This window comes from Acanthisitta chloris, unplaced genomic scaffold, assembly GCF_000695815.1.
Source record: "Acanthisitta chloris isolate BGI_N310 unplaced genomic scaffold, ASM69581v1 scaffold28383, whole genome shotgun sequence".
NCBI lineage: Eukaryota > Metazoa > Chordata > Aves > Passeriformes > Acanthisittidae > Acanthisitta > Acanthisitta chloris.
Window position 1 is genome coordinate 17,331 of NW_008666978.1, and position 27,367 is coordinate 44,697.

A 27,367-nucleotide genomic window follows, 5' to 3' on the forward strand; every position below is an offset into this window, starting at 1 on the left:
TCATGTTTCACAACTTTAATAGAATATTCTATCTATTCTGTACAAATTGAAAACACTGTATTAAGTTACAAATGTGTAAGGTAAGGCTGGAGCACTCTACATGCCTGGTCACAGTGTTGATACAGCTGCTATTCAACTGCTGCCAGAGGTTGGCAATGGATGCTGAAACTAGAAACGTGTACCTGAAGTGCCACACAACAATGAAAGGTAGTTTTGAAGACTTCAGAACTTTGAAATAAAACAAATTGTGGAATGGAATAATTTCAGTGTTGCAAGTAAGACACCAACACTTCAGATTTATTGAACTGACTCATTTTGATAAATTTCCGTGTTCGCAGTGAAAGGTCCTTTCATGCTGGACACTAAGAAATAAGACTACTGGAAATTTCCTGATTCTTTGGCTGCAACCCACTTCCATCAACAGCAACAGTTTGGTCTTTGCATTTTGATCTTCATCCAGAAGAGTTGTCATTTTGATGCAAGTTTGTTTCTTCTGCCTAGACTACTATATTGAGACTGATTTGAATCATTTGTTTTCCAAGTACCCATAATAGTGTATGCAAAAGAGGAAGATTTTTCAAGTATATTAAAAACTATCAAAAACACTAATTCTGTCAAAGTACTTACATACAAGAATAAATAAATAGTAAGATGAACAACTAAGTCTCAAATATGACACCCTCTTCAATGAAGTAAAATTACTTCAACTCAATTGGTTGTACTGAGATAATAAATATGACATTTAAAGCTGCTCAAGCACTAGTTCAATCTGTAGGTTGCAAGAAACATTAGAAAAGGGGGGAGGGAACTAGCAAAAAAGTCATATTGCTCTATCTGTTTCAGCTACCATACATGTAATCCATTTACTTTAGCTTCTCAGCACGTTGCTATTCCATGGTTTTCAATGGTTAACAAGGAAATGGATAATCCTCACGTGGTAGTCTGGACTATTCCCCTATGCATAGGGCAAAAGGCTCTAGAGGCCTACTGACATACTTAGCTACAGTGTACCAACGGCTGTAGAGTGTGCTTTATTTAAACCTCATATTTCCCAAATGCATTGAAGTTGCCACTGTACATGTTAAGCAATAAAGTTAGTGAAAATCATGCATTTTAAAACAAATTAATTTTAAGCATTGTTAATAAGATTGTGCTGCAGCGATGGAATATCCTGAACTGCAGGCCAGGTAATCCAACCTATTTGTTACAAGTTGTTCAAATATCACTTCCAAGTGGTATTTCCTTATTACTGTTGTTTGCATTCAGCAGGCTGGCTGGAATCTTTCTGCATAAAAGGACAAAGAGAAAACAGAACAGTCAAACATCAAAATGGTACACAAGAAAACACTACAACAAATTGGCTACGCAGTTTGAAATTAACTAGCTATCAGCAGCATGTACAAGAACGCTACATGCAAACCCAAGCCACATCATAAAGGTCCAACAGCAGTCCCAGTATTTACTGGGATTCCCCCTGCTCCCACCTGCTTAGCACCCCAGAATTTTTAACCCATTTTTGTGTTCTTAACACTCCACTCCATCCTTCAGGCCAAGTTCAATCAAACAGGAAAGCAAACCACCTGCTACTCCCTGCAACAGAGGCTCTATCTGACTTTCAGTTCCTATTAAACAGTTTCAACAATAAAGTGTCACCTCCTCCAAGTCTGAGGAGGGAAGGGAGTCTGCTTATTCTGCAGCACGTTTGAGCTTTTCCTTAGATGCCTTGCCCTTTCTGCTAAGGTGATAAAAATGTAATTAATGTGCTGACTTCTTCTAGGTTCTGCATCACCAGCAGGTAACTATTCAACAATTTAACACTGGGCAAGAAGTCCATATGTTAATCTGAATATGTAAAAGTAGAAACAACTTTATTAGGTAGTAAAACAACTTCCCCCTTGGCAAAAGGAAGTGTATTTGGGAATGAGAACAAGCACTCAAACAGCTAAGAACTTCAGGTTTACATTGTACTTCTTGCCTTCTTTGTTGTAAATCAGGATTCTTAGAAAGCAGGAGATTTTATCCTGTCAACTTCCATTTGCTTCTCCCTTTAACATTCTTAGTGTAGGTTATTATAAACAAATAGCAGTCACAGAAACCTGCTGAATTCTAGCACAGGAAAATACAGGTATAAAACATGACACCCTGAATGTCACTGAGCACAAAATAAAATGTTTCTTAGTAACTAGACAAGAGTTCTGTGTGTTATAAAGACATAATCATGCAAGTGTTCATTATGCATGAAGTAGCCAAGAGCTAAGACAACTTAAGCATTTTGCCTTTAGTGAGGAAGAATAGGTGCAACTAATTCAAACTTCCTTATCATTAAGTTTTGCCCTTGATAATCTGCATTAAATTCAGGCTATTTTTCTCTCCCTCACCTGAACTGCTTTAGGGTTAGAATGGCCACAATCCTTCCCACTACAAGGCTGGATTACAGCCAAATGCTCTCTCTTACGCAGAGGTATGTCAGAGACCTTTGAGACCTCTTCCTTGTGGTTTTCCTCACCCAGCACTCCTGGCTAGCTTTAACTTTGCTCTCTCTCATCTGCCTGGGGTTTCAAGTAACACTGCTGTGAATTAATTTTCACTGATCTGGGACTAACTACATGAAAAGAGGGAGATGTTTACATAGTACACAAAATCAGCATTCTAACTCCTGAAAACAAAGAAACTCTAACTGCTACTGGTACTATATTGCATGCTATTCCTTTTTATTTAGAGGCAGGCAAAAAACAGCAACCTTCATACCAAAAGCTTCTTAAAGCTTCCTATTTTTCTTGTAACTGCTTTGTATTCGACCATGGCCACAGAGTAGTGCACAGCATCACTTCCCTCTCCCTTGCACTCTGGGTAAGAGTCACGATGATAAAGTAACAAACTTAAAATGTACTTAGTATTTCCATGTCCCTTCTTCCTTCCTAGTCACTTGCTGTATCATGACACTTAGGTTGATCACTGCAACTGTTTCAGCCGAATTTTAATGATCAACCAAAACACTTGTTATATTTTCTAATAAACTTCACTATCTTTTCTTTATTTCTGTAAACATTTAAATCATATTATGGCATATAATTCTTTATCCTGTAAAAACTGAGTCACGGAGACTGAGTCAAAGTTCCTTCTTAAGGACCTTTCAGGGTTGAATACTGCTCCCAGACAAAAATAAATAGTTTGAGGGGCTCCCGGATCCGAATCAGATTTTGGAGATTTTGAGACAGTTACTTCTAGTTTATGCCATTTTTAGCTTACAGTTGAGGGCAGATCTATCTTGACCATATATCCAAAGTGTTTTAAGCAGGCCATAAATAACAAGGCAGTATCTCAGATCCAGATTCCAACATGAGCCCTTCTCTCCTGCTGTTTCAGGAGCACAGCACTGCTCTTGCTGAGGATAGCATGAGCTCCACACCAGCTCCAATTCAGCCTCATGGAAGGCATCTCACAGGCTAACCCTGAGAGGACAACAACTCCCTTCAAGTCAGAGCAGCTCCATCAGGCACACACATGTTGAAACTTCTCTCTGGCCTCTAAAGCCTCCTGTAAATCAGGGACCAGAGCCCAGGCTGCCAGTGTGATGGGAGACACTACATTCACACTCAGGCAAGGCTGGTGTGCTTGAGCCTGCTCTTCCTGCAGTGCCCAGACTGTTGGTGACATTTGGTCAGCCAACCACTACCAATCCACTGATTTGCCTTAGACTGACCCTGTGCCATTTATTGCCTCAAGATTTCCGATCATGCTGTATTTCCCTAAATTAACCTCTCAAGATATCTCAGAAAGGTGACAAAGTACCTTGTCCAAGCAATAAAGGCCAGAGAGACTTTAAATGGTAAAGATAAGGAGGACTTGCATCTCACTTTAATTTAGCAGTAAACACATGTACTGAAGATCACTACAGAGACAAGAATTCTTGTTGTAAAGATATTCTCTACAATAACCATGGGCAAAGACTTAAATCTGTTTCAAAACCGGTAGGGCTTCATTTTTACACCTTAAAAGTATTTCATAATGTTTACTTATGCTGTGCAAGGAGTTTCAACTACTCTGGGCCTTTGATTCCAGGCTGAGATGCTGTTCCAATGGAGATGAACAAGCTGAGTCAGTGAGACTCTCACCTATTTTTATTCTTTAGCTAACAAAGATCAATATAAAACTTTTTGCCACTGCCTCTAATTTATCGCATCGCTTGCTTGGAATTAAAAATTTCACCTACAATTTGCAAAACCAGGAGGAGAAGAAAAGCAGGTCTGAGGTGACACTGCTTTCATGACTTTCCTACACAAAGCCCATGGCATCTACCCAGATGGTTAATCTGGTGTCCAAGAGCATAGGGAAGCTCCAAGTATCCATGCCATTTATTTTAGCAATTTCATGCTTTCAAAACAGCTTCTTTTTCACACGAAGCTACTGCTGAAGGCAACACTGAATTGCTATCAGTCTTCAATGCTTAAATATATTAGGCAGGATACATTCCTGGGTGACTCAAAGAGCAGTCAAGTCGTTATCTCCTCACTCTCCCAAATCACTTTCTCAGAAGTTTCCCATCTGCTAAAGTAGCCACGCAGGCACAGGCAGCTCATCAAGATCTGATCGAACTCCCAAACAACTCTGCTGCCAACAGCAGGATCAACACCAGCAGTGGGCACTACAGCTGACATTTTCTCCAGCAGACAAAGCAGAAAGCTTTTCAGTACACCAAATATCTTACAATGAAATAGTCCAGTTAGGGGTCCTAAAGCTGAACCTTCTCTTTGTTCATCTTCTATCCTACATGGATATCAAACATACACAGGAAGCAAAGCCAGAGTTGACTGGAGTTAGGTAAGCAAGTGGTCCAAACTGTCTCCCTTCACAACTAGTTCTGAAAATGATCTTTGTGCTAACAGGCCCTTCTGCCACTGTAGCTTGAGACAGACAAAGCACCTCGAAGCACCTTCAGTCTCTCACACAGCAGCTTTTTCTCTCATGATTCAAACCAGCACTCTCTATCACCCTGTCAGGTGCTTCTCAATTGAAGCACAGCCTCAGTGATGTGAAACAAAGGCAGCTAAAGGAATGAGGCATGCAAGCACACAGGAAAATAACTACACAAAACAAGCTACATTCATCCTTGTCTTGTAGCATCTTCTGAAACTACTTCCAGTCATCTGACTGCTCAGCCTTCCAAAGCCACAACTTACATACAGCACGAGTGCTTTGTGTAAGAGATGATAATCATCTGGTTGGAACTGAACAGCTCAAATGTACTTAAAACTGACAGGAGTGAGAGGAAGGAAGAAGGAAAAGGTAAAGCAAAGTGTTCACATGTATAAAATATAGTACAATAATAAAGGAAGCAACATGGAAATGACTGAAAAAATTGGTCTTGAAAGGAAAACAGACCAATTATTTTTTGTGTACATGGAAACTGTTCTAGATATAAGAAAAGCAGGGGGTGAGAGCTGAAAGGCAAAGAGAGGCAGGGGACAAGGAGAAACAGGACCAGAAAATGGGATGAACAGAAGAAAGAATGGAAAACAGGATCAGGACTGAGTGCTAAAAGACAAAAACAAGGACTCCAAGTTGAAAAACTAAAGCCAGTGCCTGACAAGTTTTAATTGTAAGGAGGGAAGACAGCTGTGTAACAGACTGCAGCAGGACAACATACAAGCTGTTGTGACAAATGGATGTTCTACTGTGCAGGTGAACAAACACTGCAAGTATGCCAAGGCAGGGTGGCTGCTACCTCACATATCCAATCGGGGAAAAAAACCACCAAAACCCAACACAAAGGCACAGCTCAATTCTGAGCTTAACAAAAGGCAAAGAAAGGCATTATCTATGCAGAGGGAATGAGCTGAATAGATTATAGCTTCTCCTAAATAACCAAAATAAAAGACACAAGCCTAAAATACAGGGGGAGAAAAGTATGGAGGCTGCTGCAGGCATTGTTCTCTATGAGGAATGGGATGAAAGGCGAAAGATGACAGTATATGATAGAAGGAACTTTCTTTCTTCTTTTAAATAGAGAGAGATGAGCAGAAGAGCAATACCTGTGCAGAATCATGAGAGATCAAGAAAAGGCTTCTAAGAGTGACTGACTGCCTTTGTCAAGCAGCATAAACAAGATGTTGGAAAAGACACACCAAGTGAGCTGATGACTTACAAGAGTTTAAGAGCAGAGAAGATATTTAAGAAGTAATTTGCAAGTACACTAGAAACAGTAAAGAGATGCAACACCAAACTAGAAAAAAGGAGAAGCTAAAGTCTGTCAAGTGTCAGTATCTTTCACAGTGTGTATGTAATATAGTTAGGTTGCTACCAAGGCAAAGCAGAAGTTGTGCCAGAAAGGCAAAGAGTCATTCTGAAAAATCTAAATTATGTGATTTTAAAGGCATTCATCTCCATACACATTTCCTTCTATTTTTTACTAACAAAAACTGAGCTCTGAAGTCACCATTCCCCCATTTCTTTTCCCCAAACAAAGAAAAAAATAATTAAAAAACAGAACAGAAAACCCTAGAAAGCAAACCACATTGCATGACTACAAATGGGACTCTTGGAAGTTAGGTATGAATGGAATTCCACCTTACCTAGAAATGTATGAATGATAAACAGACTTATATTACACCTAAATGGAAAAAAATTGAAAGGAACTGTCAGCATGGATGAAAAGTGAAATGTACAAAATAATACAGGAGGCAACAACCATAACCTGCCAAGTTAACTTAAGCTTCTTTTCCCCTACAGAATACCAAATCCTTTGAAAGGATATTTGATACTTCACACAAATACAGGCTGACGTAGAACTAACATTGTTCCTCAGCTGTCCAACTTTTTCCAGTTACAGGTACACCAGTGCATCCTACAGAGCAGTCAGGATACTCATTTCTGCCACTCCAACCCTGTCTGACTGATCTTTGCACAAGACAGACTTTCTTTAGTATACAGTATTTCTCATTCAAGAAAAACAAGCTTGATTCTTGATACAGTGACAAAAAAGCATTTACTAGTGATACGATGAGGTATATAAAACTGTGCCAGAAGAGTGACATGTTAAGCTACTGTTAAGACTTTCATCCAAAGATCAAGCAGTTTTGCATACCTTTCACTTTTTCATCTGTCTTTATCAAAATTAACAGCTGATGTTTTTAGAACTAAACGAACACAAGTCTGTCATCACTGTCCCAGCTTCCCTAAATAGAAGCATTAACTTTACCATGACTGAAGGACTGAAAAATACCTATCAGAAGGAGCACTAACCCTCAAGGCTGAATTTTAAACCAGGTATCAAAAAGCTTCAAATTCAAAGTTGAGGACTAACATCTTTTGATTTCTAACCCAGTACAGACATGTGGAGTCTAACCTGCAGCCACCAGGACAATGATAAAGAACAATTCTGAGAAAAAGAAAATAAGTAAACAAGCTAGTTGAGATTTATCAGACTAATTCCGAGTTGAAGTCCAGCCAAAGAATATTTGAACATGACCTTTCTAAAGGAAAAATATACATCAGCATCACAGAGATACCATTAAGAAGGAAAGGCACAGAGTTTGGAAATTAGCTTTTCCTTGGTGCAGGTTGGAAGTAAAATCTGCATTTTCTCAACTGATGGAAACATTCATGTTTCTGTTAAGAGCAATTTGAGTGCTGAAGGAGATGAAAACACTGCAGTCAGAAGCTAGGGTAGATTTAGGTTTTTTGAATAATTTATTAATCTTTTCACAAACTATTACAACCTCAGTTACACTGCCTGTGATTATAGCCTGTGTTATGACTAAGCACCCAAAAATCCTTACCTTAGGATCACTCTCTGCATCTTCCTCTTCTTCTCCCTCCTCTTCCCCCTCCAACTCCTATGACAAAATAGAGATAAACTAACAGAAATTAAAACAGGTTAAAAGTGCAACTTTTTGCAATGGACAAAAAGCAAAATAGCAAATTATATTATCACTATTCCAGAGTGTTTCAGATGTCAACATTGGGTTGACTTAAAAGAATTCAGCATCTTCAAAATCTTAAAACAAAATCTTTAAATCATGACTTAAAATGCAGATTTAGAAGCTCCATCATGGCTCAAGGCAACCTTCCTATAGAAGCTGCTGCAGTTTCCCAGCAATTTACTTCTACCTGACATACTTGGAATTTTACAATTCTGCTAGTAAGTAGATATATTTAATTTTGGAGTGATACTAAAAACAGAGTTTACTTGGATTACTGTGGACAGGCTACATATTCCTGCACAGGATTTTGCAGCATTTTTGCACTCTGTTCTATACACATCTACATCCAAATAGTAACATCTGGCAGTGGAGACAGACTGAAAATACATCTCCATTTCTGCCAATACCCAGGTTAAAAAAAAAAATAAAAAATAAGAAAGTATTTATTCACTCAACAGCCTAAACCCAGAAATCTGTACTGCAACAAAGAGAAAAGCAGAGACTGTGTGCTGAAGGCTGCCAGTTCACATCAGACCACCAGCCTGGCAACTGCTGCTGTACTCTATGGTGAACTTGATGAAAGTCAGGTGTGTACAAACTGGCACGAACACCACAGCAAAAGCAGCAAAATAAAAATGTAAGTCTCTGTAAAGGATATTAGTTCATTTAAGTGTGGTGATACTTAGTGGGTTTGTGCAAAGCCTTTCACAGTTACATTTGTATTCATACAACACTACTGCAAATGGACCAGAGCTCTTAGTGCACTAGAAATTCCAGCCTAAATTAAAGGCTTTGTCCTGAGCACACTCCCCCTATTTTACTTTACATTTAGTAAGACCCAGTCTTCAAGCTTATGCCAAATAAAAGCTAACAGCTGAATTCCACTCCCGCTTAAGTAACAGGTATTTTAAAATGAGATTGAGGATTCTTGTCACGCAGCACTCAAGAAACAAGCCTGTCTTTAATTTTTGACTCAGGTCAGAAAGCAGCTTTCAAAACAGTACGGAAAAAAAACCTAGATAAATGTTCTTGCAGAAAGCACTTTTACAAAGAGGAAAAAACAGCCACAGATTTTGATGCTGAGCTCTTTTGGAAAGGTGTTTCATGCACAACAGCATTTGTGAACAACTATTTTCTGCTACACATAGAACTATTTCTGGTACTGGACGCAGTAGGTGGTCAGTTATCTATAAAAGATACAGTGTGCATCTCACCTCCTCTTCACCTTCTTCATCTTCTTCAAACTGAAAAACAAACCCAAGGTTTCATTAGCTCTGTTAATATGTGCATAAAAATTTCTGCAGTGATAGGTCCAGCATATTCCAACACAGTAAACTGAATCCAAGCCCCTTCCAGCAGATCAATAACTTACAGCAAGTTGAATGACTCTTTCCTATCCCCAAGCAATAGGAATCTCTTCAGGGTTTTTTTGTTATTCTCATGTAATTAATACATCATACTAGTGTAATCAGAAAAGGAGGAGAATGCTTCTATCCACATGGTGAATAATAAACAAACTGCTGATAGCATACATACGTTATCATCATCCTCTATAGCTTCCCCAGTGAAGTACAGCACGGCACGAGGAACTATCCTTTCACGGAAGAAGTGTCCAATTTCAAAATCTGCTGCTAAAGTCAATTCTGAATCTTCATCCTGTAAGGCAAAGTCAGTTTGATTTTTTTCTGCTAAAAATGTGATATGCTACACAGAAGCATACAAAACCATTTCTAAGTTACAGGTTCGAGAAAACATCACAGTGCCATCATCAGCCTTCAGGTCACATGTACTTGGAGTATACTTAACTTGGTAGGAAGAAAACACTGCAAGACTAAATCTAGATTTGCAAAATTGAGAGTTATTGTACAAGTTTCCTTCTCACCCTGTACATACTACTGGCCCTGCTGTGCACCTTCTATTAAAAAGCTCATACAATGACCTCTTCCCAAGAGCAACTGTTAGAGATGCCTTGGATCAGTGAGACATGTAACAGCAAACTGTCAATGGATTACCTGGAGAAGTTAACAGCATCTTTCATTTTATCAAGATGAAGCTCTGCTTTGTCAAAATCAAAAGTAACGATAAAAATACGCAGCACTTACTAAAAGAAGCCTAGCAGTCACTACAGAGTGAAAAAAGGATGTGGCAAAGAACAGTTGTGCCATTGCAGCAACACAAACTTACCAGTGACTCTCCATCACCAGATACTGCAAAAAGAAAAGACAGCAAATGTAAGAAAATCTTGTCTAGTCTAGTCCACCTCAATACTTACAATGATCAAACCCAGTATAAAGACCTTCTCATACAGAAAACACTGGGGATATAAAGGCTACGGAAGGCAACTATTAAACCTTTAATGACAATTCAGATTCCTATTAAGTTAAACCTACAGAAATTGTACTGTTAAGAATTTTGTGCGTTGCAATAACAGCATCAAAGCTGCCATTTGGATGTCCAATATTTTTGCACAGGAAATAGCTTGCTACAAAGATGGGTTGAAAAGGCATGCAGATCACATCTCTCCCTCACAGATGAACACATCTTGTTTCTATACTAATGCTGTAATTACAGTAATTTTATTTTGCTAGAGCACTACAAACCCTCTCCTCTCCCCAAACACAGATGGTACCAAGCAGATGAACATTTTGTTGTGAATTTGCAGACCATTGTTGAGAAGAGGTCCAGCACTGTGACAGTAAGGTCAAAACAAAACAAGAAACCCAACACAAACCAAAACAGATTTCTCTTCTCTACTCAGGTGTCACAGCACTGCGATCCCACTGTTAAAGTGATCATTTGTCTCAGTGTGTTCTCAAGCTGGAAATACAAGTTATCAGCTGCCAGCAGATGTCATAGTCTCACCTTTCCTATACAGCTACCTCCAGAGCATGTGCTGTAAGTATTTAAAGAAACAATATACCACCAACACGAGACAAACAAATCTCCATCCCGTTCTGAAAGCACCAACAAAAATTAAAGTTGTTTAAGTTAAAGGACATTTCTGTACCAAACAAACCCTGACTTTTGAAATATGTATCACTTGTTTCTTATCCCCATGTATACAGAGATGTGCAGCGGGACAGGTAGTTCATAACAGCCCATAACTGAAGCAAGAACCAATATTCATTTTGGACATCTCTGGAATCACAGAATGTTTGTGTTGGAAGGCACCTTGAAGAACCTTTCGTTTCAACCCTTCTGCCATGGGCAGGGACACCTTCCCCTACACCAGGTTGCTGAAAACACCATATAGTGTGGCCTTGAACAGTTTCAAGGATGGGGCATCCACAACTTTCCTGGGTAACCTGTTCCAGAGTCTCACGAGCCACACAGTCAAGAATTTCCTCCAAATATCTAATCTAAGCCTGTCCTTTTTCAGTCTAAAGCCATTCTTCCTTGTGTCCTGTCACTACAAGTCCTTTCAAAAAGATGATGAGGGACTTTCTTGTAGGACCCCTTTAGTCCACAAATTAAACTACTTCCTCCATCCACATCTGCAAAAGAGTGAGATATGTACCAAGCAAAAAAAAGTGGGTTTGGAATCTGAATTGTTTTAAATACACTAGTACAGAGCTAACATTAGACAACTAGGAAAACTACAAACTGTATGGAGCAATAGGGATCACTAATTAATCACAGAAGAAACTACAGAAGTTCTGTCACTGAACACAAAAGTTTAAATGAAACAGATATGCTGTAACTTGACCAACAATGGAAGAGGTTTCTTCTCCACGTTAGAAACCTAAAATTGCTGCATGGAGCCATCCTGTGGTAAAACATGACAACTTCTTTAGGAGATTCTACGTGAGACTCCTTCCATATTATAAATCCTGTTTACAGTGCACACCTAATGGCCAAATTCTGAGGAATACCATCAGGAAAAAATGACCTGTTCAGATGGGCTGCAGTTTGCAATCTTACTCTAGTAAGAAGACAGTATAATGCAGCAGTATAAATAGTTTGAAGGTTTAAGCTGCATAAATACAACTACATACAAATAAAACACGAATATTTTAGGAACCCTAAATTCTTAATTTCCAAGCTTACCCTTTATTGGGCTGAAGAAGTTAAAAAAAGAATCGTTAGGTACTTGTTTGGTAATTGTCCGAACTGTGCCTCGACCCTTGTGTTTCTGTTTTTTCTTGATTGTTTTGACTGTAACATTTTTTCCTTTCTTCCAGTCAATAGTACACCTAGAGACAACACATGGGAAACAGATTTTAACACAAGACATCAGTGAAAATAAGGCACTGAGCATCAGAGCAACAACACCAAGGCAAAGATTGCTTATCACTCTTTAGATAAAGCCAGCCTTACACACAAGGCTAACTGAACCTACTTGACAAGATGTGAAGTGGATGCATGACTGGGCCAGAGACTGTGTTGGACATCTTCAGCATGGACTAGGCTGTTACTTAGGCACAGCTTCCACTACACACACAAATAGACTATTTGTGTCACTGCAGGTGAATGCTCAATTCAAAAGCCAACATGTAGCACTAAAAGTCAAAAGGTTTTGAGGCTGTCAGGATGCCTTAAAAACCCAAGTCTGTGGCATTTCTTAAATGTTAATTCAAAAAATACCAACATCAGAACACATCCTTGAAGGGGTAAAAACCACAACAAATCCCCCAAAAAACACCACCACCAAAAAAAAAAAATGACCAAAGAAACTAAGAAAAATAAGGTACAAATAAACCTTGTTGTGTCAGCTCTGTTCTGGTGTGGCACTGAAATTCAGTTACAGAGCAGAGATGGGAAATGAAAGGGTTAGAAAAAATGATCTTTTACCCAAAAAAAACCCCCCACCTCTAACGTAGTATCCAACTCAGACTTCCAGAACAGAGATGAGAATTCACTATTCCACTGTTGGTTTCTGAACACATTTTAACAAAAAAAAAGCCCCAAAACAAACCAAAATTTGCTGCATTAGCCAATCAGCCACAACTGCAAGAACCAAACTGCATGGCCAGTATGTTCCAGCCTCAGAACAGGCTGAAAGAGCAGATCATACATATGACCAATTCCTGCCAGATAATATAATGTACCAATTCCTGCAATTTGCTGAGGACATGACAAGAATCCAAGAGAGTCTAAGGCTACTTAGCAGACTGAGCATGAGGGGAAGCTGCCTGTGAAATGTAATGACTAAAGTTCATGTACTCAGTTATCCAGCAATGAGTAAACTCAGACATCTGAAAGGTGCAGGATTTATAGTGTACACTGTGCTAAAACATATCCACGTTACTTCTGCATGCTGAGGTTAACATCACCATCACCCCTACAAACATTCCCAGTTTTTAAGTCAGTAATAATTTTATCTTCATTAATTACTATCACAGTAAGAGAAAACACATTCTGGAAAATAAGGACTATTACTTCAGAAGCTTCTTTGAATTTCAGTTTTTCTTACCCCTCACAATCAACTATTTCAGGTCCTTCAAATGAAAAGGGATCTGTCTTGTCTGGCTCCGACTTCATCTTGTATGTTTTTGTCAGGACAGAATTAGAAAAGTAGTCATTGGGCCCAAAGTGGAACTCTAATGAGAAAGACTGGAAGAAATTTCCATTAGAATTTTATGTCACTATAAATTCTTATCTTCAAAACAGAACATCAGCTCAATTCTCATTAATCAATCAAACTGGAAAAAATGAGAATCTAACAACAAACATCTTCTAAACTATAGCAGAAGCAGGAAGTGCAGAATGTCAACCAATTCTGAATGTGTAAGAAGCTAGAACCACCTCGGCTAATATTCAAATTATAATCAGGTAATTACTACATTTCATTCACATTTACACAGAACTACTGTTTTAAAACCAACCTTGGAAATAAGTACTGTAAGAAAACTCTTAATTTCATTTACTATGGGAGCCTAGTCATCATCCTTGCACTAGGCATGATGAAGTCATCAGGACATCAGAGTAACATTATGCAGTTCTATTCCTCCCCCAACTCTGATCATCTAATGTCATGGACTTAAGAGACTGAAACAGACTATTTCCAATTAAAAACCAGTACACTCCACCAGGAACCAGAGGGGCTTTTTTTCCTGCAAAAGAACACTGGCTTCATAAACTGAATCCCACAGGGTACAGCCTGAAGCAGGTGTTTCTGGTTACGTTTGAGCCTTCTATGGCACCTGGAAATTGTTTGCAGAAATTCAATTTCTTATGTGAAGAACAGAAGGCTCCAGTTATGGAAAAAAAATATTCATAGCATATATGATGCATCAATTTTCAAATCTGTAAAGCTTTCAAAAATGCTTTCACAATGCAACACATGCTCACTTTGTACTCAGGACCAACTGTGAACTATTCACAAGTAAACCAAAACTCAAAACTGCCCTGGGACAGGGGAAACAGTCACTTTTCAGCAGCATCACTTTATTTACTTGAAGGGGGAAAAAGTCTGCAGGTCAGGAGGACTGAAAGGGCTCAAGGACTGAAAGTCAAAGCCCCAACAATCACCATACCTACTGCACAGCCACAGCATGTGTAACAGTTAGCTCAAATCTTTTATTTACTCCCCCAGGAATATGCCTGAAGAACTACACCTACTCTGCATACAAAACAGCTTACAGAACTGCCAAAAACACTACCCTTGAACATGCTTCCTGATGTACTCTTAGGCTCGGGCCAGAAAATGGTCTGTTGTCACCAAGTCTGCCTTGCCATCCTCTTTTTCCAGGCTTACCACGCACAGACGGCTTAATAACTCTGGGGACAACAGCCTGTTCAAAGATATTTATCCCTCACTCTTCACCCAAAGGCCCCTTAATCTTTCTAAGATCCCATGAATCTCCTCACACAACCCAAACCCACAAAAATAGTGGTCGAGGAACGATGGAGACTGGTGGTAACAGCAGCCTTCCCATCCCATATGCTCACTGTTTAAGGAAAGGAAGCCACTGGGATCCAGCAGTGCACTGAATATCTGTGTTGGCTTCACATTGCTAATTTCAGCTTTAATTCCATTTTAAAGCAATTTGAGCAGCTACTGTGATTTGGAGGCTGTCTCCAGCTAAGGCTAATCTCTCTCTGGCAAACGTGCTCAGGGGAAGAGTTACAAACTTAGCTTATCCACTACCAGTGACGAATACTCATACCCAAATAATCCCATAAACCATCACTGGGGCTATAAATAGGCAACCAGTGGCACTACTTAGCATGCAGGATCCCAAGGACTAGCAAGATAAAAATATCTGCAGAGACTGCATTTCAGCGTTTCATTCTATACCTGCTAATTAGGAGACAAGAAGCTTCAAATTTCACATACTATTTGAAGTGTTCTAATAACCTTTCCAGTATTCTTTATTTAGACATCTTTGGGTTTTTATATCAGCTTACCTTTGCAGCATGTATTTCTAATTTTTTTCCTGTAGTGCAGGATATTCTCATGAAGTTCAAAAAAAGAGAACTTCCTTTTTCTCAAGCTACTTAAGTTATACCCAGATGCATCATCCAGGTGTAAGCAGGCTACCTAAGGACCCCAATGTCCAAATAAACACTTATGAATAAACTTACATGTATTTCATATGATTACAAGTAAGTAAAAGCAAATAGTAAGGGAATCACTTATGCTTCATGCAGATAAAAGTTCATATATAGAGCCTGTAAGGAACAGAAGTTGGAGTCACTTTTAACATAGCCAGGTAAACCTACTTTTGGAGTGCTGTAACTACAGCTGATCACTTTGAGTCAACAGTAAATCAGAAAATTCCTACCTATTTCTTTTAGCACAAAAGCTAATCCCCAGCAGAACTAGTATATTTATTACACACTGGTTATGGGAAGTTTTTGCAGTACAAAGCTGTCACTGCTGCACCAATTTGCAACAGCAAGAGAATTTCAGACAAGACAGTCTCACACACAACTGGAAAACAGGTTTCACTCAAGCAGCAGCTAGGAATTAGCTTCCTTTGTCTCCAAATACAGAAGGGACATGGCATTTGTCAGCCTTCCATTACTGGATTTAATGTAGCACTGGAATGGAACCTATTTACAGGAATATGCTGTCAAAAGGTTACGAACAGTGCAAGACAAGACAAGTCCTCTGATGTTTTAAGAGCAGTTCTTCCACTTAAAGGACTGTAAAACAAAGATGAATGAGAACACAAGAGTGATACAGGCAAAACCAATTCTTCCCAAATCATCCAAATACCACCAAACAGATATGCTTCAAGAAAAACAACCAGCCAGCTTCTTAGAACACCTTACTTTGTGCTTAGGCAATTAATTTTCCTTCATAAAACTCATATCCTCTCCTTTAGCCCTAGTATTATAAACCTATTTCTCCATTTTTCTCTGGCCATACTACTTTCTTGCCTATTATCAGCTCAAGTATTTCAGGACTAATAGAAGAAAGCCAGTAAGGACTAATAAAACCAAACAAATCCAATTTTGCTTCACTTGTTATTTAAAAAACTTTAAAAGCTACTCTTGAGAAAGTCCTTCCATCTTTCTTATGTGAATCTTCAGTGAAGCTTTTCTTGCATTTATTTTAGGCATTGTCAGAAGACTATAAATCCGTAAGGCAAAAGAAAAAATACCAAATATAAGGAAAAAGCCACAATGATCAAATGTAAAGAAAGGATGTGTAGGCTCAAATTCCATCCTTCTCCCTGCCTCTCCCTGAAAAGGAATTCAAGGAATAAGCATGGTCTGCATGAACTAAATAAGAAACAGACCAACTTTTTGACAAACAGTGTCTGTTTCTGTACACTGAACTTAAACAAGAACATTTTTTAAAAACAGCAAAGTTGTACTTCAAAAAAGAGACTCCTTAGGTATACTTTCAAAAGACCATCTAATATATTTTCCATCCTTTTCAATAGGCACAGTATCCATCAGCATTGTTTTTGATTAGTATTACCAAGTCCATGTCCTCTTTGGATAAAATATTTGATACAGTAAGCAGCACCCAGAATTTTCCCCAAAATTCATTTTCAAACCTAAAGCAGCCAAATGACTTGATTACTAAGAGCAGCTATACCAGACATTGAAAGAGAAAATAAAAGCAAAAACCAGACAGAACTGAGACAGAAATTTAATCTAGAAATGATCTACAATGATGTCAGCGATGATCAGGCTAAGGATGAAAGAGCAAAGGGTCAGGAAAGCTGAAGATAAATCTTTAAAAGGCAAAGCATGAAAATATCACCTTAGAAAGAAACCTCTCAGACACACTATAGCCAAAGAGAGCTGAATGAAGGTTTTGGAATGCTGTTCACTTCATTACTACAATCTCCATGACATACAAGCAAACTCACCATAGGCTGTCCAGGCTCAGAAAACTTCACTTTAATATCCTGCAGATGTTTCAAGATAGGTTCATCATATTCCTAAGCAGATAAAAGTAAAACCCTATTGAGCAGGCAATATTTAGAAGAACAAACACTTAAGAAAGAACCAGACCCTGTAATGATTCAACAGTTTCAGCTAAAGTAAAAATCTGGATCCAGATTTCTTAATTGTAGTTACAAATACTATGTGCCAAACCCTTTATCATGAGGCCTGGTCTTCAGCAAATAAAGCTGCCAGGAACCAAGCTGTGTATGACTGAAAATAGTCACTTCATGCAGGGTATTTATTGCCAGTGAGATTCACAGGAACACAAGCTTCAGGGAATTCTTACCTTAACAGTATTAAAGACATTTAATATAACTGCGTGGAAAGCTACATAAGCTCTTTCACATGGATTCAACCAATCCATGGGTATTCTTGTAACACCCCTGCAAAAATCATCCTTTATGGACTAAATTAATACTGCTTGTCTGTCATTAGCCTTTCAAGCATCTTCAGGGATTCTAAAGACTCAAAGATTTGGTCTCTCACACGCATTCCATGAGGATTCACTGCTAATGGGGGAAAGCAGCAATTCATTTAACACAGAAGTCATTAATTCTGAGGAGGAACTTACTTGTACTAATTCACTTAGCATATCTACATTCCTAAAGATAGTAAACCAGAAGTCTGGAATTCCTTTGACATTTGTCTCTTCTGCTTTTTCTTCTATTACCATTTCATTTTTCAGGTCTCCCTAAGAAACAAAGACAGAAACATTTCAGAAACTAAACTGTGACTTCTGAATATGAACCTGAGGGAGATGCACCAAACAATTGCCATCTCTGAAGATGTCTTTAAGGAACATTTGAAATGCAGGTTTTTTGTCTGTAACTGAAGTTAAGCGATACAAGGTTTATTTATAGAACTAAATATATATACCTTTAACTTGAGTTTGCTTTCAACTCATGTGCAGTAGTTCTACATGAAGATTAAATACAGAAATAATTACAACACATTTCTGTCTTTCTACAAACAGGAAAAAAACAGTAAACACATTTCTATTTATCTATTAATCTCATTTTTGTACCTCCACGGGCCATTTACAGTGTTTCATCTAAGTATTTATGTCTTAAATTTGCCCTCTGAAATGCTGTTTCACCACCCCAATTTTGCAGAATACTTGGTAAAGTCGGTGTCCATGGTTATTTTTCATTATATTACTACTTTGTGATACAGGATTCCCTACATATAACATGTTAAATGTCCTACAAAAGAACGACTAAGTCATTTCTCTGTCCCCAAACCCCCAGGAAATTCGCAGCCTGACTCAGTAGCATTGCACCTTCCCTTCCACACCACTAGATAGCAGCAGATATTTAAAGATCTCCTTAGCAGCTTGCAACTAGCCAAGAATATGAAGCAGCAGTTTCCTTCCCATGCAGACATGTTTCTGATCTTGTAATTGTGTGGGATCTGGCCTGTCAGTGCTGTATTTACACAAAGCCTAACAAACAGTTTTTGCTTATGCACATGGAGTACTGTGTCCTGCTAAATCTCAGGAGATCAGTAAAAACAAAGAGAACAATTCGCTCTGTGTACAGAACAGTGTCCAAAGAAAACTGAATGAAATCAGGCCAAGGAAAAAAGGCAAAGAAAACCCAACAGGATGGCAAACAGAGCTTTCTAAGTAGGTCACTCCTCTGAGAAAGAGAAGCCAGCCATGAGCATACACCTCCAAAAAAGATCATAGGAGAGTAAAAAGCAGCCTACAGACTACATTACCCCTACTAAACCCAGATAGCTCCTACTCTATAGACACAAAGGAACCCACTAGCCAGTACACATTTTATTAGGTCAATTCCATTTTGTAACTAAGTGACATGTGTCTAATCTGCACTTATGAAAATGAAAGCTAATTATGTCCCCCAAAATAAGAGGGACAGGCAGACAAAAAGCCAGCCTTCGATTACCTTGGGGTGTCATGTAGCACTGGAATGGAACCCATTACCAGGAGGAGGCTGCTAACAGGTTACGAACAGTGCCAACAAAGGAGCTTTTCAATTCAACCCGACTACAACTCAAGTTACAAATCTGAAGAAAGACTAAACTGATAGTTTAAAGGCTTTCACTGGACATAAGAGCGTATTCATCACACGAACACATTACTGATACAAAAGGTGAATCTTTCAATGGAAAGAACAGGAATTAACTCTAACAATCTGATATATCTGTAGTTCACCTCTGAGCTTGTACTCACAGCCAGTTTTTCTTCCTCCTCATTTTCACTGTGCCACTCTGACTCTGCATCTGTGGGTTCAGCTTCCCCATTAATAAACTCTCTTCTCTGTGTTAGAAAAATCCAAAATGTAATTGAAGATGCAAAATCATACATACACAAACAGAACTGACTAGAACAAGAAAAAATGATATACAGTCTTCCTACCTTATCAAAAAGGGGTTGATAGAGTGCAGCGTATTTTCTCTCTAAATCATGTACTTCTTCATAGAATTTAGCTTCTATATGGGCACATTTCACCTGGAGCTGTTTCAAGGCATCAATTCTTCTTTTCACTGCTTTTGGTAAACTAAAAGCAAAACAGTTCTGTAAGGTTAGAAGTGAGTTGCCTCAGCACTATTTAACAGGTTAGTGTGAAACAGGCTGCCTGCAACCATGTGCAATTCTTGAAAGGCTTATGGCAAACACACCTTTCTTCCAAACCTATTTCAAAAAATTGAAAGAATCCTCTCCTATCCAAGCTGTTCTAAAAGGTGTTACCTTCTGTTCCATGCCCTAGGGCCACCACCCTCCCCATGTAGTTCAGAGACCTGAAATTATTACCTTGGTGTAAACACCTAAACTTTGAGACTAGATTTGTGTTGATCCATCTATGAGAAATAAGAACTGTAAATTCTACAGGGGAAAGTTCTGATTCATGGGCCTCACTCAAAGTACACCCTGCTTATCTGCACTTTAACTTTATAAACATTCATATACAGCCATGTAAAAAGAACTCTTTCTAGCACTTACATTTTTTAAACAGAGCTCTACCACCAGCTACTCTCAGTCAAGAAATAAAAGCATAAATATTTCCTAAAGGCACTGCTCTACAGTTAATACAACACTAAGCTTCAAACTAGGCATTTACAGATCCTGAACCTTCCATTACACCCTGGACAGCAATCTTACAGAAATCATCAATGCAGTGCCTGCCCTGACAGAGTAAGGGCCACAGAAGGAACCAGATGTGGGGAGGGGAGTTGCTGCTATCCAAAACAATAATCCAGGGAAAATACTGAACTGGACAAAGTTTTGTTTGCAAATTTGCGCAAGCAAACTTAAACTTGACTCCTCCTTCCAGAAGTAGGCCACTATGAATCATGGTTTAAGCCAATCATTTTTCTTAGTGAATCATTTGTTCTCATTTCCTACCTTAATTACACACTAATAACATTCCATTATGCTTTCAGTCTCTCAAGAATTTTGTTACGTCCAGAACTTACGTTTCGATGTAACTTGAAGGAGTAAGTGCTGTGTTGTCAAGACATTCCTGCAGAGCTGCCAGGACCTGTGGATTTTGCATCACTTGGTCTGCTAACTTTTCTACAAAGACAGAAAACCACTTTTAAAACAAGACTGCATAAATTTATAGTGCTTTTGTTGTACTCTGTTTTACAGCATTCCCAGTAGAAATAATACTTTCAGATCTCACGTAACAACACTACGGGTAACTAATAACACCAAAGTGACTTCAGGATCAGATTTTAGAAAGATGAAGTTGAATAATGATAGAAAATGCACCTCTTTGCAATTCTATCAGTTGGTTTCACAAGCAAGAAGTACAGTGAGAACATGAGCAAATTGCCTGCTTTCCCTTTATGTAAGAAAGTACAAAACAGGAGTTTCTCTATCCTCCCTCTGTATTAGATGTATCCTAATAAGCCATATGTAAATTTTCAAGAGAAGAAGCACTGAATTGTACTTCCAAGACATTTGTTTTCCAGTTAGTCTGCTCCTGGAAAAAAACTGACAAGTACTTTGTGTACTGTACAACAAAGCAGCACAGCAACATGACCTTGACAATTCTCTTCCACCAAGATACAATCTGCAATACTCCTCAAACAGTCATCACAACACAGAGGACTGTTTTTACAGGAGGTCAGATCTAAACTGCTTCTAGTTCGGAGTTAAAAACTCTTACTAACAACCACACAGGCTGTCAAGACATTTGCTTTTCACATCTTTCCATTCTTCCTCACTGCTCTTCTCCCCAGACATTAAGAAAAACAGTAATTGCATAGCACACACTAACACTATAGAGCTTTTATGGTTGGGTTTGTGTGTTTTGTTTTTCTTGGGTTTTGGGGTTTTTTTGCTGTTGTTTTTTTTTCCTCAATCCAACCTGACTGTAAGAATTATTCAACAGTGTCTACTAGTTTATATGTGATTTCCAACTGCAAGTCACAAAGGCTTTCTTAAAGAAAGGTAGTGAGGAAGACCTAAAGAATATGTGATGACCACATGTGAAACATATTTCATTGTAACTTACAAATTTGAATATTCAGAGTAGTAATGGAACTGGAGCTTTCAGCACACAGAAGTATTAAATTGAACAACACTATCCAGCAGTTATCTCTAGGCCTTCCAAATGGAGAATAAAAACCTCAATAGAACACGTTATAAAGATGCATCTTCCCACAAACAAGACAGTAAAGAACTAGCACACATACAGAACTGCTCATTTTAATAACATGGTGACACAGATTACATGCTGTTAAAAGCTAGTCTATACAGGCCTTATTGCAAGTGTCTAGTGAGTTACTTCATGCAACAGAAAAGCATCCTAGTCACAACATGCACAAAAATACTTTCACTGTTACAAAAATAGAGCCTTCATTCTGCTTTTGGCTTCAATAAACATGGAAAACATCTGAAAGGGAACAGGGAATGGTCATAAGCTGAGACAGGGGAGATTCACTGTCAGGGTGTCCAGACACTGGAATAGGTTGCCCAGGGAGGTGATGGAGTCACCATCCCTGGAAGTGTTTAAGAGGCAGCTGGATCTGGTGCTGGAGGAAATAGTTCAGGGTTTAGGGGTTCCAGCAGAGTGGCAGGTTAATGGTTGGACTCTATGATCTCAGAGGTCTCCTCCAATCTTGATGATTCTATGATTCTACAGTTAGCCTAGAAACCATTGTTCTGCTTTTTAACATCTGCAGTTTTGACAGTAAAGGTTTTGGAACTACAGACAAAGAAGCTTCAATACGCAAGGCAGGAGGCTTACTTCACCTTTGCAATGTTAGCTACTACTGTGGATTTCTTACCTTTTTTGTTGGTTGCATTTTTAGCAGCCTCCAGAGAATCCGAAGCAGTATCTTCTGTTTTACTAAAAGATCAGAAATGTAACAAATTAAAAAGGCATCACATTATGAAAATGTTAACATTTAAGAACAAGTTGCTCTCAATTGTCAGTGTTAACTACAGGATGCTTTATTAAAAAAATATGCCAATAAAAGACTGTATTTATGTCTTCAGGCTTCTAAAAACTTACAGGTTTGGATTTGAAACTAGATCTTCTAAGACGAATAGGATGCAAAGGCAAGGCAAGACAAAGAAACCCAAACAAAACAAAAACAACCCCAAAACAAAAAGCACTTGACAGATAAATTCATCTCATTAAGTGAATGGCTTAATCATCTGTACTACGTCACTTGGCACAGAAAAATGTTATTACTCACAAGTGAAACTACAAAACACTTTTAGTGTAACTGATAAACAGGGGAAAGGATACAGGTAAGAAAGGAAGATAAATAAGAGACAAAAGCTCTGTTTCAAACTTCCACAACAACCTGTTTTGATTAATAGTAAAAACATTCACTTCTACTCTACAAGAGATGTCCCTGTCCTCCCCACGTCTCTGCCACAATGTCTTCCATCACACTTTCCATGCTGGAGAAAGTGAGGGCCCAGCAGGAGTCAAGAGCCAACAAGCACTCTCTGTGCTCCAAGTTTCCAGGTCACAAAATACAGCCTGGGTATTGCTGAACTGAACCCTAACTCAAGCACAAAAGAAGTGATACCATATCTGCAGATGAGAGTTAGGAGCTACCGGATAGACGAGCTTATCCAGCTTACCCTGGTGCACCACAAGCCTCTGAAGAGCAGCAGCACATAGAGGTTTACACCAGTTCAATAACACTGTTGTTTGCTCCCCAAAACACTCTAAACACTAGGAAATAGAACAGTGCCTTCTGCATGCTTAAATTACACTGATTAGAGAAACATTGAGGATCAGTGTTCTCTTCAAGTCTTTAGAGCATTTAAATATGAACACCGAAAGCTAAATCAAGACAACAAATGCTAATCCAAGCCAAGAGCAATGTAGTATCTGATACATTACAGCCTCAGCTTCTCCTGTTCCAAATGAGTATTTTGTCCTTGCTGTAAGCAAACACACCCTAGTTAGAGAAAAAAACCCTACTCTTTTCTTCTTATTCAAGTTTACTCTTCACAGGTTAAAGAACAAACAACTCTCCAGCAGAGGACCAGATATACATTTGGCTCTAACTGCCTTAATTTCAAGAGCACAATCCAACATACCTGTTATCTGCCATCTGTGTGCCTGTATCCACCTGCAAGTTGAAAAACAGTGTTTAAAAATACTTCAATGGTAATTTGTTTACCTCAACAGAAGATGAAAATAGAACAGGTCATTGTTTAAAACCTCAATACAAATTAACAGCTGCTGGTTTGGCTAATAAACTCACCATGCATAATCCCTTACAGCAAAGTAAACAGCTACCACAATACCCAATCCAAACTGGAACTTGCTCATAGTTTTTTAAACAGTGTTATGTGATTTAACCCTCTTAAAACTATTCTTTTTCTGTTAAGTACTCCAGATATTAATACATTTCTACCCAATCATGAGGCTTCAGTCTGAAGACAAATGTCAGAGTTTCCTAGATTAGCTCTGCATTCTATTAAAAACAGTAAGATGAAGAGGAAGACAGAAATAGATTATTTTCTACTTTCCTGACAGTATGAAAGGAAATAATGAAATTTTAATCTCTCTGCATATACTGTACTAGTAAACTTGAACTGAAAAACAATGAAAGTTCAATTGAATAAATTACAAAGTTCCAAATTACTTTTTTCTTATATCACCCAAGCAGAAAAATATGCTTCACTTGTCTGTCTAATCAGGGCTATTTTTGTGAGCAGCTGCTACTGCTGTACTACACTGAACCTAAAACTGTTGCTAGATAAAGGGAATAAAAACACTGAAGGTAGAAAAATTATTTACCAAAAGAAGGGGTTTTGACAGCAACTCTGAAGGCAGAATCCCCTGCGTAAAGATTTGCCTTGAATTTATTTATTGGCAATGAGAAAACGAAGAGGAAAGATGGAAGTTGAAATGTTGGTATTAGCAATGATTGGGACCAAGTTTAGCACAGCTATCCCAGCCCCCAAGATCTAAATTAGCTCTCCTGAGAAACCAGAGGGAGACAGATTGTCTAACTTATTTTGCTGTTCTTTCTTTACTGAGGTGAAATATCCAAGCCTGTACATCTATTTTAGTAGCAGACGGTGGGTTTTTTACCCCCGTTCTAAACAGCTGGCCACAAATTCATGTAATCACTACCTACCACAAAGAAGCACAGGTGCTATTTTCCACTACTAAGCTTCCAAGAAAGCAGATGTTAGTCTGCAAGGCCTATTTAGACAAAAAAAAGTACCTTCAGTCACTCATGAGAGTTAACAGGTCTGATTTCTTAGACTCTGCAACAGCCAAGCAGGCTGATCTTTAGCCCAGCTTTCAACACAGGCTACTAAAGAAGAACCTAAGTGTTACTGCCAACTTGAGCTGCAGCCCAGAGATTGCATGCACTTTCCCATCTGGAAAACGCCGAATCCTGCTCTAAGCTGGAAAAGCAACACTTCCACAACTGCTTTAAATAGAGTGGAAAAGCCTTGTTCATTTGTAAAAGTACTAAGATTTTACTTCAGATTAATCCACAGGAAGTTATTTAACACCTACCAAGCACACCAGTGAGCCCACCCTACATGTTAGGACCAGGAACAAAGAAAAAGGGCTTCTGGCACAGTCATGGGTTTCACCAGCTCAGGCACAACTATTTGCAAGCACTTCCTCTTGCCTTAAATATAAACCAGAGAAAGTGTCAATGTCACCAGCAAAACGGAAGAGTTTGACAGCTGAAGAAAAAAAAAAGGAGCACACAGAAGTCTTTCCTTCCATAGCAGACAGAAGGCAGGGGAAAAAAGATAGGATTAAAAAGCGAAGACAGAGCAAACTGACCCAGTATCAGAGTTCAGCCCATGAGTTACATGATCCGAGTCACTATAAAGGGAGGCCACAGTAACCAACTAAAAATGCAGACTGGCATTACTGAAAAATTAGCCTCGAAGACTTGTCTCTTCCAAGCTTGTCCTAGGCCCAGTGACAGAGGTAATGGGAAAAAACCACACCACAACCAACCTCTGCTGCTCAGCTGTTAGTGCTGTATTTCCCACAGGGAACTATTTCTCAGTCCTGCTGAGGGAAGATGAGATCCTCATTCGTGTTTGGAAAACATGGAGTAAAGTTCCCCATAGCCTGAATAATGTTCAATAGCAGCTGAGTTAATCTCCACTGGAACAGACATGAATTGGGCATGTTCTGACAACAAGTAACAAGAAACAACAACAACAACAAAAGAAGAGGAAAAAAAATAAGACACCATTCCTGGTGCAAATACATACTTTTAAGTCTTGCTTCACTCCCTAGAGTAGATCCTTTGGCAACTGGAAAGTAAAAAGAAATATGTAAGTAAATAATTGGAAAAAACTTGCAATTCACAGTTTCATTACAGCTGTCTCTCAGTGACTTCACTGCCACAGAGGTACTAACAAAACTGTTGGGTACAAGCTGATGAGGGCAGGGGAGGGCAGAGAAAGGAAACTTTAGAGATCCACAATCCACAGACAAAGTGCACACCTAGTGGAAAAAGTACAGTTACCAAGGCACTGAGCCTTCATCTTCATTGTCTTTGTTATTTTCCAAGCAAACGAGCTCAGTTTACAATCAGGACATGGAAAAGCTATCAGAGCCCCGAGGAAATAACGGCAGAAGGTATTGTTGTTATTGCTATCACCACCGGCAAAAGAGGTTAAATTAGCATCTTATTTCTTCTGGGCAGTTCACTGTTTTCAAGTGACTCATGCAGACATGAAGAGAGGGGAATGGATCACCCACTCCACCCCACGGAGCAAGGCTGCTGCAACTTGTGTGGCTCAAACGCCACACAGCATGAGGCACTTAGAACCAGCAGGAAACTGTCAACTCGATGCACACCAAGATAGGGATAGTTCATTACAAGGACAAGTGATATCCTGAAAGGCACGAATTTAAAGGAAAAGCCTGTTCACTGGCAGGACGTAAACAGAAACGTACACAAAGTCATTGAGTCTTCGCGGCTAAGAAAGCTCAGGCCTTGTTATACAAACCAAACACACAACTAAGACATGGAACAGGAAACCAACAGACTCCTGAGCTCACAGGAAGGCTCTGCCCACAGCTGCTAAGCGTTTTCTGTAACTACAACAATTCAGGAGGGAAAGTTAAGACTTCCCTTCCAGAGCTGCTGGGATGTAACCCTCGGGGGAAGCCACAAACATATTCCACAACCGGATGCTTTCTGTCAGGAAAGTTAGAAAGTATCATGAATAAAAATAATTGCGAGGAAGAAACTAATTAAGCTGTTCCACAAGCCCTGGACATCAGCAACACACCGAGGATCACCTCGGAAGTTTCCTTGAAGAAACACTGTTTTGTTTAGGGGTAAGTTCATAAAAATCCGCCTAGTGATTCTGGTCTCCATGTGGAACTCACACACTCGCTCCTCTACCTTCGTATTTCGAAGCCTCGTAAGCAGCTGTTACAGGCGCGGAGTCAGGCTAATCCGGCAAACGCTGGCATTACACGTAGTAAACAACCGTAGCAGCAGGGCGAATTTTAAACGGGCCGAGCTGGGAAAAGGGTTATGAAAAACCGAGTCCCATAACCCCCTCCAGGCTGCGGGGGCACAGCGTCCCGGCTGAGCTCAGGCGAAAGCGCCGCGGCACAGCTAAGCGGCTCAGGGCTGGACGCAGCCCGAGC

At 39.2% G+C, this 27,367-nt stretch overlaps 1 protein-coding gene across 2 annotated transcripts; it reads right to left on the reverse strand.

Annotated features, from left to right (window-relative positions):
* NAP1L4 (nucleosome assembly protein 1-like 4) lies at positions 1-23,838 on the reverse strand. 2 transcript variants are annotated; one of them, XM_009072343.1, is made up of 15 exons: positions 23,809-23,838; positions 22,533-22,594; positions 20,712-20,811; positions 19,654-19,795; positions 19,468-19,554; positions 17,845-17,964; positions 17,195-17,266; positions 13,336-13,475; positions 11,970-12,115; positions 10,107-10,129; positions 9,459-9,578; positions 9,137-9,166; positions 7,779-7,835; positions 6,573-6,610; positions 1-1,285 (listed from the first exon to the last, which is right to left on the reverse strand). In XM_009072343.1, the coding sequence occupies exons 1-14, from the start codon at positions 23,820-23,822 to the stop codon at positions 6,605-6,607; spliced, it is 1,119 nt and encodes a 372-aa protein (XP_009070591.1). In that variant the 5' UTR covers positions 23,823-23,838; the 3' UTR covers positions 1-1,285; positions 6,573-6,604. The 2 variants fall into 2 exon arrangements, with proteins under 2 accessions (XP_009070591.1, XP_009070592.1); XM_009072344.1 differs by lacking the exons at positions 1-1,285; positions 6,573-6,610 and having other exon boundaries at positions 7,821-7,856.
* Positions 23,839-27,367: the final 3,529 nt, after the last annotated feature.